Source organism: Rhincodon typus, chromosome 1 (assembly GCF_021869965.1).
Source record: "Rhincodon typus isolate 14 chromosome 1, sRhiTyp1.1, whole genome shotgun sequence".
Classification (NCBI taxonomy): Eukaryota; Metazoa; Chordata; class Chondrichthyes; order Orectolobiformes; family Rhincodontidae; genus Rhincodon; species Rhincodon typus.
The window spans coordinates 80,668,584-80,688,290 of NC_063332.1; the positions used below are offsets into that span (position 1 = coordinate 80,668,584).

The 19,707-nt window shown below is 41.9% G+C and overlaps 1 protein-coding gene across 1 annotated transcript in view; it reads left to right on the forward strand.

Moving 5' to 3' along the window:
• The window catches only part of gabrg1 (gamma-aminobutyric acid type A receptor subunit gamma1), a 93,878-nt gene that overhangs the window by 58,059 nt on the left and 16,112 nt on the right, over positions 1-19,707 (forward strand). The window contains exons 6-8 of the mRNA XM_048600314.1: positions 2,511-2,593; positions 11,697-11,834; positions 16,890-17,042. Of these exons, the coding sequence (XP_048456271.1) occupies positions 2,511-2,593; positions 11,697-11,834; positions 16,890-17,042 (374 nt within the window). The remainder of the gene's footprint in view (positions 1-2,510; positions 2,594-11,696; positions 11,835-16,889; positions 17,043-19,707) is intronic.

A 19,707-nucleotide genomic window follows, 5' to 3' on the forward strand; every position in this document is an offset into this window, starting at 1 on the left:
CCTCTCAGCCCAGCTCTGCAGCTTATCTATGTCCCTCTGTAACCTGCAATATCCTTCCGCACTATCCACAACTCCACCAACTTTGGTGTCATCCGCAAACTTACTAACCCATCCTTCTACGCCCTCATCCAGGTCATTTATAAAAGTGACAAACAGCAGTGGCCCCGAAACAGATCCTTGAGGTACACCACTAGTAACTGAACTCCAGGATGAACATTTCCTATCAACCACCACCCTCTGTCTTCTTACAGCTAGCCAATTTCTGATCCAAACCGCTAAATCACCCTCAATCCCATGCCTCCGTATTTTCTGCAATAGCCTACCATGGGGAACCTTATCAAACGCTTTACTGAAATCCAAATACACCACATCAACTGCTTTACCCTCATCCACCTGTTTGGTCACCTTCTCGAAGAACTCAATAAGGTTTGTGAGGCACGACCTACCCTTCACAAAACCGTGTTGACTATCCCTAATCAAATTATTCCTTTCTAGATGATTATAAATCCTATCTCTTATAATCCTTTCCAACACTTTACCCACAACCGAAGTAAGGCTCACTGGTCTATAATTACCAGGGTTGTCTCTACTCCCCTTCTTGAACAAGGGGACAACATTTACTAGTCTCCAGTCTTCTGGCACTATTCCTGAAGACAATGACGACATAAAGATCAAAGCCAAAGGCTCTGCAATCTCCTCTCTAGCTTCCCAGAGAATCCTAGGATAAATCCCATCCGGCCCAGGGGACTTATCTATTTTCACACCTTCCAGAATTGCTAACACCTCCTCCTTATGAACCTCAATCCCGTCTAGTCTAATAGACTGTATCTCAGTATTCTCCTCGACTACATTGTCTTTGAAATGGTTCGTGACTGGGAGGTGCAGTTGTTTAGTGCAAGCTGAGCGCAGGTGTTCCATAAAGCAGTCCCCAAGCCTCCGTTTGGTTTCCCCGATGTAGAGGAGGCCACAACGGGTACAGCGGATGCAGTATACCACATTAGCAGATGTGCAGGTGAACATCTGTTTGATGTGGAAGGTCTTCTTGGGGCCTGGGATGGGGGTGAGGAGGGAGGTGTAGGGGCAGGTGTAGCACCTCCTGCGGTTGCAGGGAAAAGTGCCGGGTGTGGTGGGTCTGGAGGAGAGTGTTGAGCAGACAAGGGAGTCACGAAGAGAGTGGTCCCTCCAGAAAGCAGATGAGGTTGGGGAGGGAAAAATGTCTTTGGTGGTGGGGTCGGATTGCAGATGGCGGAAGTGCCAGAGGATGATGCGTTGGATCTGGAGGTTGGTGGGGTGGTACGTGAGGATGAGAGGGATTCTGTTTTGGTTGTTATTGCGGGGAGGGGGTGTGAGGGATGAGTTGCGGGAAATGCGGGAGGCACGGTTGAGGGCGTTCTCGACCACTGAGGGGGCAAGTTGCGGTCCTTGAAAAACGTTCGGGAGTGGAATGCCTCCTCCCTCCGGAAAACAGTTCCTACTATCTCTTCCCATAGCTGTACCTGCTATAAGATAAGCCCTATCAGGAACCAACATGAATAGGTCCTGAGCCATTTGTTCACCATGCAAGTTTGATGCTGGAAAGGGCTCATTAAAGCTATTCTGCTGGATAATACCTATCTCAGTCAAATCACTGCACACTGTATGTTGCACAAATTCATGAATCAGCATAAGGCCAGCACTGCCAGTCCTGAAAAGTGCTCTGTGTATCTCAAGTTACCCTGGAAGGGAGAGGTGACTCCAACATCTGAACAACAAGCCAATGTACACTGTTACTAGGCTTTAGCAACATAAGTGGTGTTTTCTACTAACAGGATGCTGCCTTCAAGCCGAAAGGAGATTCTGCCTACCACACAAATGAGTAATGTGGTGTTTAAATGTCAGTGTCAGTGCAATTCCATGTACGTAGGTCATATATCCCGACAACTGATGGATTGAGTCATACAGCATATCTCTTAGGCTGTTCAAAACAGACTGAGTACTGACCAGAGTACAAGCCCCAGCTGGCAAAGCTCAGAGAACAACGTACAACATTAGATATGATGCTGTGAGTTATTGAATGATCCTGAGGGTACTAATTACACTAACAACCTCGGAATGATTATCAGTTGGCTCAGGGTGGGCTCACCTACACTTGCTAGACATTACATTTACAGGTCCCCTATGTTCTGCAAAAATACACACCCTTTATCCAGGCTTTGCAGCTATTCCCTTGTGTATTCTCCACAGCAAGATCTTGACTAATCAGAGCCGATTTGCCAACCAGTCAACACCCTTTTTCTCCTGCAGTAAAAATTATTGTTCTCCTTAATATTTCACATTCTTGCACCTGTCCTAATGATTATGAGATGAAAAGCTTCAAGGGTATGTGTCCTTCTTAAGCCCTACTCAAGTTCTGTACAACAGGCACCAATTTTCCTTCTTTTGCATTTTAAAATTAACACTAATTAATGCATATTAACATTAACATTAATTTTGATTGGACAAAGCTGATGATTTTATGTTTGCTACATTAGGTTAACCATCAATGCGGAATGCTATCTTCAGCTTCATGACTTTCCTATGGATCATCATTCCTGTCCCCTGGAATTCTCAAGCTGTAAGTGTTGCATAATGTGCGTCTTTATTTCTAATACAAAATAATTTGGGATATAAATAATACTATAATAAGAGCAAATTACTTGGTAGGTGCATCAAGTAATCGATAGGCCATTAACTTCACTACATAATGGCCTAAAAGAATTAAATGGTGCATTGTAGCCTTGTTGTGTGCAATGATCCTTCAAGGCACCATTAGTCAAATGCAGCTTTATTGTTTGAATATGTTAGTTCACTTCATGCTGGCCTTTTACTTATGACAAAGTAACCTACCTAAACCAGTAATTTGCAAACTACACAGCAGTGGTAAAAACTGATAAAGATTATTTTCAAATAGTTTGCATAAAACTCTTTCCCCTGTTATTTGACATAAATATTTTAACAATTTTGTTCAGTTTCTAGAAACTGATTTTGTTTCACCTTGAGTCATGTGAACAAATCTTTTTAATAATATATTATTGAGATGATTTAATCAATTCTAGATTCTTGGAGGTTAAATATGTTGCATTTAGTGTTTTGGCAAAACCAGAATGACAGCATGGCTCCAGCACAGAAGAAGGCCATTCAACCCATCAAAGTTGATCATGTGAAGCAGCAATTCACTTAGTTCCATTCTCTGCCTTTTCCCCATCTCAGATAAGATGACCAAAACTGCACACAGTAGTCCAGTTGCAGTTTCACCAAGCTTCTGTAAAACTGAAGCAATACTTCATGACTTCTGCACTCCACTCCTCTTGTGATAAAGGCTAACATTCTATGATCCTTTCTATGAGGGTGGCACAGTGGCTCAGTGATTAGCACTGCCTCACAGCGCCAGGGACACAGGTTTCATTCCAGCCTTGGGTGACTGTGTGGAGTTTGCACATCCTCCCTGTGTCTGCATGAGTTTCCTTTGGGTGCTCTGGATTCCTCCCACAGTCCAAAGATATGCAGGTTAGATGGATTGACCACGGTAAATTGCTCATCGTATCCAGGGATATGCAGGTTAGGTGGGTTAGCCAAGGAAAATGCAGGGTCACAAGGATAGGGCAGGGGTTTGGGCCTGGGTGGGATGCTCTTTGGAGGATTGGTGTGAACTCGATGGGCCGAATGGTCTGCTTCCACACTGTAGGGATTCTGAGTTTGCTGCGCCTGCACATTAGCTTTCATTGACTTCAGTGCAATCATATCTAGAAGCACAACAGGGTTAGGGGTGGGTGGGAGACAGTGATCTGTTTGTAAACTTGCAATCACTGCCACAGAAGTATGACAAAACCAATTTGCAGTGCCTGGCTTTAACCCAAGTGGGAAGGATGGTGGTTCTGCTGGACTTGGAGGGTCAATTTCTTTTGCTGCTATTGATTTGGGAACCTAGCTGGCAGGAAGGAAGGACAGTGTGTCAGAGAATGAAGCATTACGCATTGTACCAAAAAAGACATGAAATGGGAGTGGTGTCCTCACACATTGGCACCATTAATACAAATGAGGTGGTAGAGGCAAAGGAGTGGGTACCAGGAAGGAGGATGAAGAGGGCAATTAGAAATAACCTTCGGGTCATCTCAGGTTTCAGATTTAGTTTAATTGTATGACTTAATTTAATTGAAAGAATAGGCTGAGTTTGTTTTGAGAAAACTAACATAAAAGTTTATTGTTAATTTTACAAGCAATGCAGGTACAAGTATGATTTCACATGTTTCACGGACTTTTTAAAATTAAGCACAATAAGTGGAAAGGAATAATTCTTAATAAAGCAGTGATTTTCAATTAACTCACTTGAGGACAGCAGCTTATGACTTCTGGCTGTCTGGCCATATGTCTCTCATTTTGTTCTGTTGACTGATAGAGTCATAGAGTTATACAGCACAGAAACAAATCCTTCAGTCCAACTCGTCCATGCCAATCAGGTATCCTAATTTGAACTAGTCACATTTGCCTGCATTTGGCCTGTATCCCTCTAAACCTTTCCAATTCAAGTACCTGTCTAAATGCCTTTTAAATGTTGTAATTGTACTCGCCTCTACCACTTTCTCTGGCAGCTCACCCTCTGTGTGAAGAAGTTGCCCCTCAGGTCCTTTAAAACATTTCCCCTCTCACCTTAAACCTATGCCCTCTAGTTTTGGACTCCCCTACCCTGGGGAAAAGACCTTGGCGCTTCATCTTATCTAAGCCCCTCACCATTTTATAAACCTCTACAAGGTCAGCCTCTGTTCCAGGGGAAGAAGTCCCAGACTGACCAGGCTCTCCTTGTAACCTAAACCCTCCAATCCCAGCAACATCCTTGTAATTTTTTTCTGTGCCCTTTCTAATTTAACAACATCCTTCCTATAGCAGGGCGACCAGAATTGAGCGCAGTATTCTAAAAGTGGCCTCACCACTGTCTTGTACAGCTGCAACATAACATCCCAATTCTTGTACTCAATGCTCTGACCAAGCATGCCAAAAGCCCCTGTCTACCTGTGATGCCACTTTCAAGAAACTATAAATCTTCACCCCTCGGCCACTCTGATGTTCCATTTTTTTTCTGTGTACTGGATTGCTGAGCATTGTGTGCCAAATTTATGTTTACGTTCTTGAGAGTGATGCTTATCTTACTTATATTACTTTCTATGATCTCCTGACTGGTTGCATCCCTTGAGATGTCAGTTACTTGTGTCAATATTTCTTTTGTTATAACTTAGTAAACTAACTTTATAGATCACTACCAAAATGAATCACCACCAGAGTAATTTGTTGTCCACTTTGAAGATATATAACGTCATTTACTAATGATCAACATTGCCCAGAGATGCCTCAACTGATTCATCCAAATATTCTGGAAGATTCCATGGCCTGTCAATTTCATTTAGTTAAAGGAAACACTTAGTAAGTTAACCAAAGTCATTATTGAAGGACAACTATAGTTTTTGTTCTCCAAGAGAGTGTCACAATATCATGAATCAAACCCTATAACTGTATTGAAGTGTGTTTCACAGTAGGTAACGAAGTATCATTGCAAGACACAGCAAATTACAGAAATGTCAAAGCTAATTCGAATTTCAAAGTAATATATTTGCATATGCCAGTTTCATACATTAACTATTTTCCATTTAAAACAATTAATTTACAAGCTAAACCAATATAGGACATTGTTGCAACCATTCAACCATAAAAGTGGTCCCTTTCAGCATTTGTTTATTTTGATTCAAGGCTAAATTACACCTTCCACTAAACACAGAAATACGGGTGTATTTTGACAGTATGGTATTGTACTGACCACACTTGAGCTAAATGGGACTTAATTCTTCATTTGGTGAATCAGGTCAGAATAACTAAATGAAAACTAATTGTTGAAACTAAACTTAATCCTAAAGTAAGAATATGCTGACCATGAAGGCCGTTTCTAAATATGACTGAAAACTAATGCAGAAGGTGGCTGAAGCTAACCTGAGAAATGGTAATTGACATATATCACTCTATGGAGCAACATCTTGTATTACAGTCTTACCTCTTCATACCTGCCAGTGGCTCTAAAATGTTATCATAACTCTGAATTTATGTATCAGGCTCTTTCTATTGCTGAGGGAATCAATAATACACAACTGAGCCAATTGAACTTTGCTCCACCTTTGAAGGGTTTCTCTGCAAAGTAAAATAAGAATCAGAGGCCTTCATGATGTTTCAATTATTTGACATTTTCTTCTTTGATCCCATGTCAAACCAAAATGGTGTCAGCACTGCTGCTGCAAACATCAATACTCCAGTCTGATCCTCGTCAGGCCTCTTGAGTGAGTACAGCGGTGATCGGAAACCCTGTCAAGGTGGAGGCACCAATTGATCTAGTGTGCTTCTTGGTCAAGAACCATTGTTTAGACCATAATACTGTCAGAAATCGGAGCAGAATTAGGCCATTCAGCCCATCAGGTCTGCTCCTTTCGATCATGGCTGATATTTTCTCTGCGCCATTCTCCTCCCTTCTCCCTGTAATGCTTGATCTCCTTACTAATCAAGAACTTATTTATCTCTGTCTTAAATATGCTCAAGGGCTTGCCCTCCACAGGCTTTTGTGGCAATGAATTCCACAAGTTTGCCATCCTTTGGCTGAAGAAATTCCTCCTGATTTGATTTGATTTATTATTGTCACATGTACTGAGATACAGTGAAAAGTATTGTTTTGCATGCTAACCAAACAAATCGTACCTTATGTAAGTACATCAGGGTGATAGAACAGAATGCAGAAAATATTGTTACAACTACAGAGAAGGTCCAGAGAAAGATCAATTCGTTCATAAGTCTGATAATAGCAGGGAAATATGTTGAGATGTGTTTTCAAACTTTGTATTTTTTGCCAGTGGAAGAGAGTATACCTGGAATGGGAGGGGTTTTTGATCATGTTGGGTGCTTTCCCGAGGCAGCGGGAAGTGTAGGCAGAGTCAACGGGAGGAAGGTTAGTTTTCGCGATGTACTGGGCTGTGTTCACAATGCTAACTAATGTCTTGCAGTCTTGGGCAGATAGATAGGATGCTTTCCATGGTGCATCTATAAAAGTGGGTCACTGTCATTGTGGACATGCTGAATTTCATTAGCCGTTTGAGAAATGATAGGCGTTGGTGTGCTTTCTTGATTGTCGCATTGACGTGAATGGACCAAATTAGATTGTCAATAATGTTTACTCCTAGGAACTTGAAGCTGTTAACTATCTCCACCTCAGCACAATTGATACAGACAGGGGCAGGTTCTCCACTCCACTTCCTGAAGTTGATAACCAGCTCCATCATTTTGCTGACATTGAAGGAGAGACTGTTGTCTTTACACCATACCATTAAGCTGTCTGTCTGTTTCTTGTACTCTGTCTCTTTGTTGCTTGAGATCCGACCCACTAAGGTAGTGTGATCAGCAAATTTGTAAATGGAGTTAGAGCTGAACTTGGCCACATAGTCGTGATTCTATAAGGAGTATAGTAAGCAGCTGAGTACACAGCCTTTGTGGACACCGATGTCGCGGATTATCATGGAGGAGGTGTTGTCGCCTATCCTTACTGATTGCGGTCTGTGGATCAGGAAGTCAAGGATCCTCATCTCACTTTAAAAGGGTAATCCCTTCACTCTGAGGCTATGTCCTCAGGTCCTAGTTTCTCCTACTTGCAGGAACATCTCACACTCACTCTATCCAGGCCTCCCAGTACTTTGTAAGTTTCAATGAGATCTCCCCTCATCAACTACAGACCCAGAGTCCTCAAATGTTCCTCATAAGACAAGCCTTTCGTTCCCATGATCATTTTTGTGAACCTCCTGTGGACCCCCTCTGAGGTCAGTACATTCTTCCTCAGATACAGGGCCCAAAATGCTCTCCATATTCCAAGCGTGATCTGACCAGAGCCTTATACAGCCTCAACAGTACAGCCCTGCCCTTGTATTCTAGCTTTCTCAAAATGAATGAAAACATTGCATTTGCCTTCCTTATTGCCAACTGAACCTCCATGTTAACCTTATGCAAATCCTGAACTAGGACTCCCAAGTCCCTTTCTGCTCCACATTCTGAAGTCCATTTTGAAAATAGTCTATGCCTGAATTCTTCCTACTATAGTGTATCACCTGATATTTTCCCACATTGCATTCCATCTGTCATATCTTTGCCTACTCTCCTAACCTGTCCAAGACCTTTTGCAGCCTCCTTGCTTCCTCAACACTTCCTGTCCCTCCACCTTTGTGTCATCTGCAAACTTAGCAACAAAGCCCTCAGTTTCTTCGTCCAGCATTTTCCATTGTTCCATCCAGCTGCAGTCGGCTGTTGTTGGGCTCCAGTAACGGTGAATTGGTCAAAATACCTTTTATGGGTGTTTTTCTGGACTACGTTCTGCTGGGCTGAAGTCTTTTCACTTTCCCACCTTCAACAAGATTGCATGTGATCCCTCAAATATGCTGGTACTATGTATTAGGGCCATGAGCAGAGTCTAGGAGACTTAGAATTCTGGAGCTCACATTGCTTCTGGGGACTCTGCCAGATGTCCACACATCTGCTGCCGATTCGACAAATTCTATGTCGCTAACAGTAACCCCAAGGTCCCACATTGCTGCCTATTGGAGCAACATTGTGACATCTGCCTTCCACTGAGAAGAATTGTGCATAAATACATCAGACTTTGATACCTCCTCATACACTCCAGTGTGGTTGCATTCACTATGTGCCATAACATCAAAACATGTGTAACATCCATCCGATGAGGTGGTGCAGTGTGAGCTGCTCTGATGTGGCAGTGCCTTCTTGAATATCTGTTTATCCTCCAGATTTCTGAGGGATGATCTGACCTGGTTGAAGAGGGTGTGTGACTGGTAGAGCTAGGACCTGTGTGAGATAAAAAAAAAGAAAGTTTTTAGGTAGAGACCTTCATATTTTTCTGATGCAGCTATCCCAAACTGCCCTATAATACAACCACATCCTGGCACTGCCTCTTATGTCAATGCCCCCTTGTGTTCATCAGCATGGCTTCCACCATTATGACCATGTATTGAAGTGACTTTACCATCACTTTAAGTACCCCTGTGTGGGCAATCTGCCACTATTCATCAGTGACCCAGTCAAATAGACACCCAGCTACCTTGATAGTCTCTTCCATTCTATCAGTCATAGATTTATGGACCCACCCCCATATTGACAGGAGCAGATTGCATACACATGCCCTCATGCTAAAACAGAGCTATGTACCAGACCTTGCCCCATAAAGCTGCAGCATGCAGTTATGAACCATCACTTGGATTTCTATGTGCTTCTACTGAGCACCCCACCTTATCAGAACATAGCAGAGAGTAAAATCACTGCTAGCACATCTGTAATCTTTAATATTCACCAGCAGTGCTAAGCACTTGTAAAATCCCTGTCTATATTTGCTTTGTGGTTGCTGGAATGTTATACTGGCTAGCTCGATGTAGGATGTCTCTCCTCTGCATTTCCTCCACCAGAATCTAGAGATCCAAATTGCTAAACATGGAATCGGAATCTCCCATTCCTTCCACATTGTGAGCTCTGAGGGATATTCCAGCAATACAAATTTAAAGCAAAAAGGTTTTGAGGCATGTAGTCTGCTTGGCTGTCTAACACATTTGTGCATTTTCATGAATTAGCCATTTTTTCCATCTCATCAGTAAGTATTTGAGATGGTACTTGGGGTGGGTAGTGGGAAGGAAATGGCTTCCTACAGATGCCATGCATTTTGCTGCTATCACTCCCTGATGCTGTATTCCAGCTAGAATAACCCTATGGAACAGCTGTTCTGCTGTTCCTCTGTGCCAGCTGACAGGTAACTGATCAAAGGTGAAGTGAGTGGATGCACTTCAGTAGATGAGTGATAAGGGCACAAAGGTCCGTGCCACTTGCACTGTGTATCATAAATCCCCCATGGCATGATAATAACCTGTGTTGATACAGATTATCATTAGCTGCCATTAGTGCCAAGATGTGGCCATATGGCTTGTTTGTAATGCCTCTCCATGTCTTTGTGTTTTAATGTGCTGCTTCTGTACAATTTGAATAAGCAGCAACAATGACTGTTTTACCATATTAGATGCACGTTAGGTCATCAGATCCAGGGAAGGCAAGCAGTTGGACAACATTTAGAGATTTGATATACACTTAATTCCTCAGCGGCCAAGACACAGTCACAACAGCGTCAACTTCCTGGTCCACAGATGGATGATTTTACTCACATTTTTTAAAATGTGATTGAATTGCCCAACTAATGCTGCGCTTAACTTTGCCTCTATTTACTTATGGGGTTAACGTGTCCAGTTCCTCTTACACCCTCCCACCACACCACTTCCCTGGTCACTGTCTCCCAATTCTGGTTTTTAGACCTGCAAATTTTCCCAAATCTGCATTGCTGACCCACTAAGAAAATTTATGCCATGTTTCCTGAGCAATACTCAAATACAAGGTAAACCCATTGAAGCATGGATTGCAGTTTAACTTTGTTTCAATTGCAGAACTTATTTGAATCTCTAGAAGTAAAGGTTTAGTGAGGCTTTGAGAAATTGTAAACTCAGTTCCATATATTGTCCCAGTCGTTCATCTGAATGTCCATCGTACGTTTTAAAGGATTTAGATTTTTACTGCCTTAGGCATTAATGGTGAAGGAAATTGCTTGACCATTAAAGAAAGTGTCAATAATCCACTTCATTCATTCACTGATGAAGATTAAAATGTGACTGCGTGACAAAATGTCAGGCAAGTTTTTTAGATAACAAGGTGTAGAGCTGAAGAAGGGTCGAGACCCGAAACGTCAGCTTTCCTGCTCCTCTGATGCTGCTTGGCCTGCTGTGTTCATCCAGCTCTACACCTTGTTATCTCAGATTCTCCAGTATCTGCAGTTCCTACTATCTCTGAGGCAAGCTTTTTTACTTGCTCCTTCTGGAGAAACAGAGACGTTTCATTTTCATCATGAAGACTTTGCTTCCAAACAACACTAGTCTATAGGTTTGATATAGGTTATATTCACTATGACAAGAATAGGCTGCATTTGTTTTGACATATCTCCATCTATTGGCATTAGCCCTGAAAGTTTGTTAAATGAAAGAACCAACCCTGTCTTTCATTAGGGTTGTCAGAAAATCAGGCTGAGCCCTACAAAAACTTAGGCTCATTGTTTTAATGAAGAAAGACACTTAATTATCTTAAATTACAATAACCTTTTACTGAAATGTAAAGCTGGCTGATGTGCAGTGTGACAAGCCACATTGAATTGCCACGATCCTGATTGGAGTTAAATAATTCAAATAACTTTGGTCACCTGGGAGAAGCTAGTGAATAGTTGTATAAGACTTTCAAAGCCTTTCATTGACCTGCTTAGCCCCAAATCTAGACCTAAAGAGGAACAGATTTTATTTCTCTTTCAAATTGTTTGACATCAGAGCCTGATATAAGATTCCTAGAGTAAGTGCCAGAAGTCACTAAGGTGATCATTTTGCTGGTCAACAGATTTCAGTGTATCTGCCACTGCACTTCATTTGAGTTATGCCTTTGAGCCAACCAAACTCAAGCAGAAAATCTAAACTAATCTGTCCACTGACTACAGGCAGTTGCTTTTGAAGTAGACTTTTGAAGTCAGTATGAGTTAATGTCTTTTTTCTTCTATTTCTCATAAATTTCCTTTGCAGATGGATACCCAAAAAATGAAATTGTGTATCGCTGGAAGAAAGATCCAGTTGAAATTGCTCATCAAAAGCATTGGCGACTTTATCAATTTGCATTTGATGGATTCAGGAACACAACTGATGTAATGCACACCCAGTCCGGTAAGACAACACTACTGTTTCAGGAAAAATGTTAAATGTCATACAGCAAATTTCCATTTTTTTTATGCTAAGTGTGATTACATTTGCATCAAATGATAAAGTACGATAAAAGGTAATTCCTTTGGTACCTGTCTTTGTAAGTATGTAGTCAAAGTGTTGCATTATATGATGAAATCCAAAAACAGGCCAATTTATTATCTAGGGATAGTAGGAACTGCAGATGCTGGAGAATCCGAGACAACAAGGCGCAGGGCTGGATGAACACAGCACGCCAAGCAGCATCAAAGGAGCCTTTCTGCTCCTATGATGCTGCTTGGCCTGCTGTGTTCATCCAGCCCTGCACTTTGTTGTCTCCAATTTATTATCTAGTTGATACTGAATTATTGCAGCTAAACTGACAGTAGGATTCCCATAATTCAGCAGACTAGCTAATCTAGAGTCTGAAATCCTTTTTGTTCATTCAATGGGGAACCTGCTAGACTTGTGTGTCAAGAAAGCATCAGGTTCAGCTTGAGGATTTAATCAGTGTGAAAACAGCAATGCTCATACTGTTGAAATTCACTCTCAGAAAAACCACGGCTTGTCAAACTACTAAAGGTAGCTGGCACCTGTGAAACAATATTTAGCACGTGCTAGTACCATCAAATTATTTTAAGACATTAAACTCACAAACATAAGGAGAGTTGAAGAGTACAATCAAGCGGTGTGTAAAATCAGCATTACACCCGATAATGACAACATCCAAGCGTGTGGGTTCGGCTAAGCACTTAGTAGTACCAAATATAGAAGTGGCCATTGCTGAAGCTGCCACATGGAGGAGCGGGCACCTCCATGCCAGGCTGCCCTCTAAGACAAGTTAGGTTTTGTTGAGCCTGCCAGTGCTTGACAGTCTGGTTGGAATGGGGGCGTATTTCAATGATAGCACCTCAACTGCAGGCTCAGTCATTACCATTGAATGGTGTGATCATAATGGAGACTTCCACCCCAAGTAACATACTGGGCAACAACCAGGGTTAATGCTGGTGTCCCCAGTTGGCTGCAGACACTCTCAGCTTGGGCAAAATGTTGGAGTGTGGTTCAGGAGGACAGCATTCACCCTCCCACTACTGCTGCTCAGCTGGTGTCTTCCCTGCCACCTGACAGCCAGTAACTTTAGCTCTTGCTGTGAGATGATGTGGAGGTGCCGGTGTTGGACTGGATTGATGAGGAATTTTCTAAATTCCTGCTTTGGAAATAAAACCAGTCTGACTCCACATTAAAACGCAGTTTCTAAACAAGGCCTCACACCAAAAGGCATTGTCTGACCTGAGATGTCATCTCTTGTATTCATTGATAAAACCTATAGTTATCTCGGGACATTAACCTGAAAGAAATTCGGAGACTTGCGTATTAATCAATTGAAACCTGCATCGCCTTTCTAACTGATTAAGGATTTAAAGGGGAGAATCAGCCAGCCATTTTAGGATTATTAAATACATTCTCATTAGTTGTATAATCCTTTGATCTTTTGCTTATAAATTCTGTGTCTTGATGCTTCCTCTCTCATTACACCTGAAGGAGGGACAATGCTCCGAAAACTTGTTCGATTAAACCTGTTGGACGATAACCTGGTATCATGTAATTTTTGACCTTGCTGTGACAGACAAGTTAGTGCAGTTCATGGTCTGGCCTTTCAGAGCTGTTGCCTAGGCCACGCTGCAAAGGGAACTGTAGAAATTGAACCTGGAGTAGTGGATATAACCAGTGAAGACAAAGCTGCTTGGATACGTTAGACAATCAGCGCTGCAGGAGTCTGTGCCTTTCCAGGCAGATGGCCGCCGTGATTTGCGTCTTTGTAGTGCAAAGAAACATCCATCTATTTTAATCTCATTTTCCAGCAATTGGCCTTGTTTGCTATGATGTTTCAAGTGTTCATCTAAATAGTTCTTAAATATCTTAATCATTCCTGTCTTTACCATCCTTTCAGACAATGAGTTCCAAATATCTACAACTCTAGAGATAAAAACAAAATCACCAAATCCCCTTTAAACTTCCTGCTCCTTACCTTAAAACTATGTCCCTTGATTATTTACTTCTCTACTAAGGGGAAACATTTCTCCCTATTTACATTGTCTATGGTCCTCAATACCTTGTACACACCAATCAGATCTCCCTCAGCCTTCTCTGTTCCAGAAAACAACTCCAGTCCCAGCCCAGGCAATATCCTGGTGAATCTCCTGTATATACTCTACATCCTTCCTATAGTGTGGTGACCAGAAATGTGTACAGTACTCTAGTTGTGGCCTAGCTAACATCATAGACAACTCCATTATAACCTCACTCTGCTTGAATTCAGTGCCTTGACTAATGAAGCCAAGTATCCCATATGCCTTCAAGGATCTATGAACATACACACCAAAGTCCTCTGTATTTCTGAGGGTATTATCAATCAAAGTGTAGTCCTGTGCCTTGTTAGTCTTCCCAAAATGCATCACCTCACACTTTTCATGATTAAATTCTATTTACCACTGTTCAGTCCATCTGACCCACCTACCTGTATTGTCACTGTAGTCTAAGGCTTTCCTCCTCACTATTAACCACATCACCAATTTTAGTCTCATCTCAAGTCTTCTTTAGTCTCTTCTCTGAAGATCCAATTCAAGAGTGAACTGTACGGTAAATGGAAAAGCCCCGGGGAAAATTGATGCACAGAGAGATCTGGGTGTTCAGGTCCATTGTACCTTGAAGGTGGCAACGCAGGTTGATAGAGTGGTCAAGAAGGCATACGGCATGCTTTCATTCATCGGGCGGGGTATTGAGCACAAGAGTTGGCAGGTCATGTTACAGTTATATAGGACTTTGGTTCAACCACATTTGGAATACTGCGTACAGTTCTGGTCGCCACATTACCAAAAGGATGTGGATGCTTTGGAGAGGGTGCAGAGGAGGTTCACCAGGATGTTGCCTGGTATGGACGGCGCTAGCTTTGAAGAGAGGTTGAGTAGATTAGGGTTATTTACATTAGAAAGATGGAGGTTGAGGGGGGACCTGATTGAGGTCTACAAAATTATGAGAGGTATAGACAGGGTGGATAGCAAGAAGTTTTTTCCCAGATTGAGGGAACTCAATTACCCGGGGTCACGATTTCAAGGTGAGAGGGGAAATGTTTAAGGGAGATATGCGTGGAAAGTTCTTTACGCAAAGGGTGGTGGGTGCCTGGAACACGTTGCCAGCGGAGGTGGTAGAGGCGGGCACGATAGCAGGGAGCAGAGGGATACAGATCCTTGGAAAATAGGTGACAGGTTTAGATAGAGGATCTGGATCGGTGCGGGCTTGGAGGGCCGAAGGGCCTGTTCCTGTGCTGTAATTTTCTTTGTTCTTTGTTCTTACTAATCATACCTCCTACATTAATGTTTAGATCATTCAACAACAAGCAAAAAGGGTCACAGCACCAAACCCATGTGGTATGCCACTGGTCACAGACTTCCTGTGACAAAAACACTTTTTGACCATTATGTTCTGCATCCTGCCACGAAGCCAATTTTTGTTTCAATTTGCCAAATTGTCCTGAATCCCACGTGCTCTCAGCTCCTTAATCAGTCTGCCATGCAAAAAGCTTGTCAAAAGCCTTATCTGTTTTGATCACTAGGTAGGTAGACCTAAGAATTAAAATTAACATGTTACTATTCTTGCTGCAACTCCATGTCAATGATGACCCAAACAATCAGCATCCTTTTTTAAATATAGTTGTGGGGCATGAGCGTCACTGGCTGGCCAGCATTTCTTACCCATCCCTAGTTGCCCTTGAGAAGGTGGTGGTGAGCTGCCTTCTTGAACCACTGCAGTCCATATGCTATAGGTGACCCACAATGCCCTTAGGGAGGGAATTCCAGTGACAGTGAAGGAACGGTGATATATTTCCAAGATGGTCAGTGGCTTGAAGGAGACTTGCAGGTGGTGGTGCATGTATCTGCTGCACTTGTCCTACTAGATGGAAATAATCATATATGCTGTATAAAATTATGTTTTTTTTGTCAAGTCAGTACCTTGCATCCCAGGCCTGATCAGTGCCAGATAAAAAGCATTGACTTCTTGTGTCCTTTTAGCAATGTAGAAGATGTAAAAATATACTGTGCATTAATTTGCAAAATAATGTAAGAAACCACAGTGGTTCAACTAAATGGATTAGCTGTTTCAACGAGCCCAGAGAGTGGAATAGCCTTGTTTTCGCTTCAGGATTCAATGATTCCATTTAATTCTATTGGCACTGCTTCTATGTTTGTATAAGGTACACACTGGTGAAAAATGATTGTTTGTCAACAAAGCCACAGACTTACCATTCATTTCACCATAATTCCTGCTTTCTCCAGTCAAAACAGTTTCTGTCCTTTGCTGAGCATCAGCTATGTGAGACTAAATGAGAATTTCCAGGCATCTGATGGAGTCAGTAGGCACTTATGCCAGGATGTACCCACTATTATTTTCATATCCCGGCCTGCTCCCACAGGTGGGGCATAGTACTGACATTTAATAGTCAGTATGATGAAATGAAATGCTGCTGATCCTCTGCCAAATTCATCTGACAACTTAGAATTTTGGAATTTCCGGAATTGAGTGTTCCAGACTTCTTGGTTTCACTTGTAAAATTGAAGGTCTTACCTTTGAAACAGGCCTTTGCCTAATGTCTGGTTATCGAGGGCCACACACGAATGCATCAAATGGGCCATGAATGTTTGTCCGTCTAATGGCTGTGAGACACCGAGACCTTAGTTTCATTTTCATACCATCATAAATAAATAAATATGGTAGAACATCCATGCACTAGTTAATCACCACAGATTTAAAGGAAAATCTCTCACCAGTCTGTTCACATAGAAGACCCCCATAGAATGTCATTATTTTCGTGAATAATTCCAAGTACACCCAATAATGTAATCAAGGAAGATGTATAATCAATTCTGTCAAAAAGATGATCAAGGAAATATTTGAAAGAACAATTCCCATTTATTAACTCATCCTTAAAAAAATACTGTTATTTAAATTAAGTAAAATGTGATTTAATTTTTCTCTTCATAGGAGATTATGTCATAATGACAATATTCTTTGATCTAAGTAGAAGAATGGGGTACTTCACAATTCAGACCTACATACCTTGCTCACTTACAGTTGTCCTGTCATGGGTTTCGTTCTGGATTAATAAAGATGCTGTACCAGCGAGAACATCATTAGGTATGACTTGATTCCTAACAACTATCTGCTTCTTATCGTCAAAGTATTGAGCTATTTATGAAACATTGACATGAATAAATTTAAACTGTATTAATTTCTTACAAATGTTAAGAGACAAAAGGCCAGAAATGAGGTTCTTTAATGCCTGTTTTATAGGGCAAGTTCAGAAAGCAACCAGCACTCAACAACTACATGCTGTCGTTTGAAAGGATATCTGGAGGGCCTTTTCCTTTCCTGCAGATACAGAACATGCTTCCCATGTCTGCCACCAAACCCTCTAGTGCCAGATCCAAAATACTTGGAGCTCACCCTTTCCCAGATTAGATTCTCTTCGATTATGAATCCCATCATCTGCTGCAACCACAACCTGGCCCCAACCCCATCTTAAGCAGTGAAGGCTAGCTTCAAGTGGTGCTAGCCACTCGTGATATTGAACCTGGTCAATGCGAGTAGCCAATGAACAGCACAGTGAGTGTTCGCTGCACGCGGTAATCATGTACGCAACTGGAAGACTGCACTGTTTGCATTGCAGTCAGTGGGACCAAGCCATTGCTTATTGAGATTCCCGTGCCCATTTTTTGGGTTATTCAATTCAGTCTTTAAAGAATTTTTATTCCACCCAAAATGAATTTGGTTGAACAATAATTACAGCAGTGCAAGGTGAAAGTCATTTTCTTCGAAGAAACACATTGAGATTGAGAAAGCTCAAGTTGCTCATTTCTACTTACACTGGATGTGACTGGGAGCGTTAATATGACTGTCTTGTCATCAATTCAGAATTTGTTTATGAAATTGTTTAAGGAGGCAGACCTTAAGCATTGCTCAAATTGGTGCATAACTCAAATTTGAACAAAAGCAATATTTTCAAATTTAAATACTGAAGGTTGCAGGTTTACAAAAATGCCAAATACATGCATGTATGCTGTCTGGGACACGTTTCTCTTACCAAGATGGTTTGGAAGTATTTGGCTGCCATCTTGAAAATTTCCATTAGCTTGGGCCAAAGTTACAAATAAATCATAGAAACATAGAAAATAGGAACAGGATTAAGCCGTTTGATGCTTTGATCCTGCTGTGATGTTTAAAATGGTCATAGCTGTTCATCCAACTCAGTATCCTGTTCACGCTTTCTCCTCATACTTTTTGATATCTTTAGCCGTAAGAACTATATTGAACTCCTTCATTTAATTGAATATTTTGGCTTCAGAAGCAAGTACAACTCAAATTAGATACCTATTTTCTAATCTACCTGTTAAAAGATGTTTTACACACCCCTGAAGCAGGTGGAAATTGAATGTGTACCTTTTGGTTCAGAGGTAACCCCAAGTAGGACATTGCAATAACCACAATTATTTTCACATAGGCCTTATAAAGTGCCAAAGTCCAGGGCCAGGAGCTCAGGGATGACTACTTCTCGGGAAGAATTATGCTCCAATTCCTTTATTTTCCACTTGCTGCTCCTGGCTTGTGCCCAATCGAACAATTTATTTTGCTGAAAGCTACAGAAACAATAAAGGTGTGGTGAATAAAATGGAGGAGAAGCAATTTCTTTTGCATTTTCTTGGAAGTACTGTTTTAAGCAGTGTTTTAGCAAGCATCTTCACTTTCATGTAGCAAAACCTGTATAATAATTGAATGCTTTAAAATTCCAACTGCTTCATTGATAACTAACTTTATCTCTTAATCACCTTTCTGCCATGTCTCTTTCTCTCTCACTTCACTGTTTCTGTGCTTTTGGATTGCTTGACTGACATCCAGTCTCAAGCAATATCTTTCCGTAAGACAAGGTAAACATTTTTTTTCCGTAGAACCATAGAACCCCTACAGTGTGGATACAGGCCATTTGGCCCAACAGGTCCACACCGATAAGCCTCCAAAGAGCATCCCACGCAGAACCATCCCGCTACCTTATCCTTGTAACACTGCATTTCCCATGGCTAACCCACCTGGCCTGCACATCTTTGGACAGTGGGGGAACCAGAACAACCGGCAGAAACCCACACAGACACGGGGAGAATGTGCAAACTCCACACCTACATTCAACTGAGGGTGGAATCAAACCCGGATCCCTGGCGCTGTAAGGCAGCAGTGCTAACCACTGAGCCACCGTGCCACCCTAAAACCAACAAATGTGCTGGGGTGCAGAGAATCTGCACAATGTAGAAGCAGGTATTCAGCCCATCAAGTATCAACTGACCCTCCGATGAGCATTCTATCCTATCCCTATCCCTACCACCCTGAACTTCCCCTGGCTAATCCACTGAACCCGCATAGCATGCGACTGTGCTTGCAGGGACGTGGAGATCTGCCACCTTTTCCCTTCCTCAATTCCAGATTGAACAGAACACTGCCTCCTTTTGGAGTTTCCCCACTCCTCGCTGGTCAAGATCATGGAACTCCACATCTGTTTTCTGTCCTTCTATTCCTCATTGGTCGTAATCACATGAACCCTGCCTCCATGTCAGGAATCGAACCCTGGACCCTAGCTTTGTGATACAGTAATGCTGACCACTGAGCCACCAAGGACGTCCCCTGAAGTCTCTTCTTTTCAGTATCCTATTTTTTTTCATTCCCTTCTCCAGGTTGAATTGGACGATTGATCATCTTGATCTCCTATTTGACCCTAAGCTGACTATCTGATTCCATAGATAGTAGGAACTGCAGA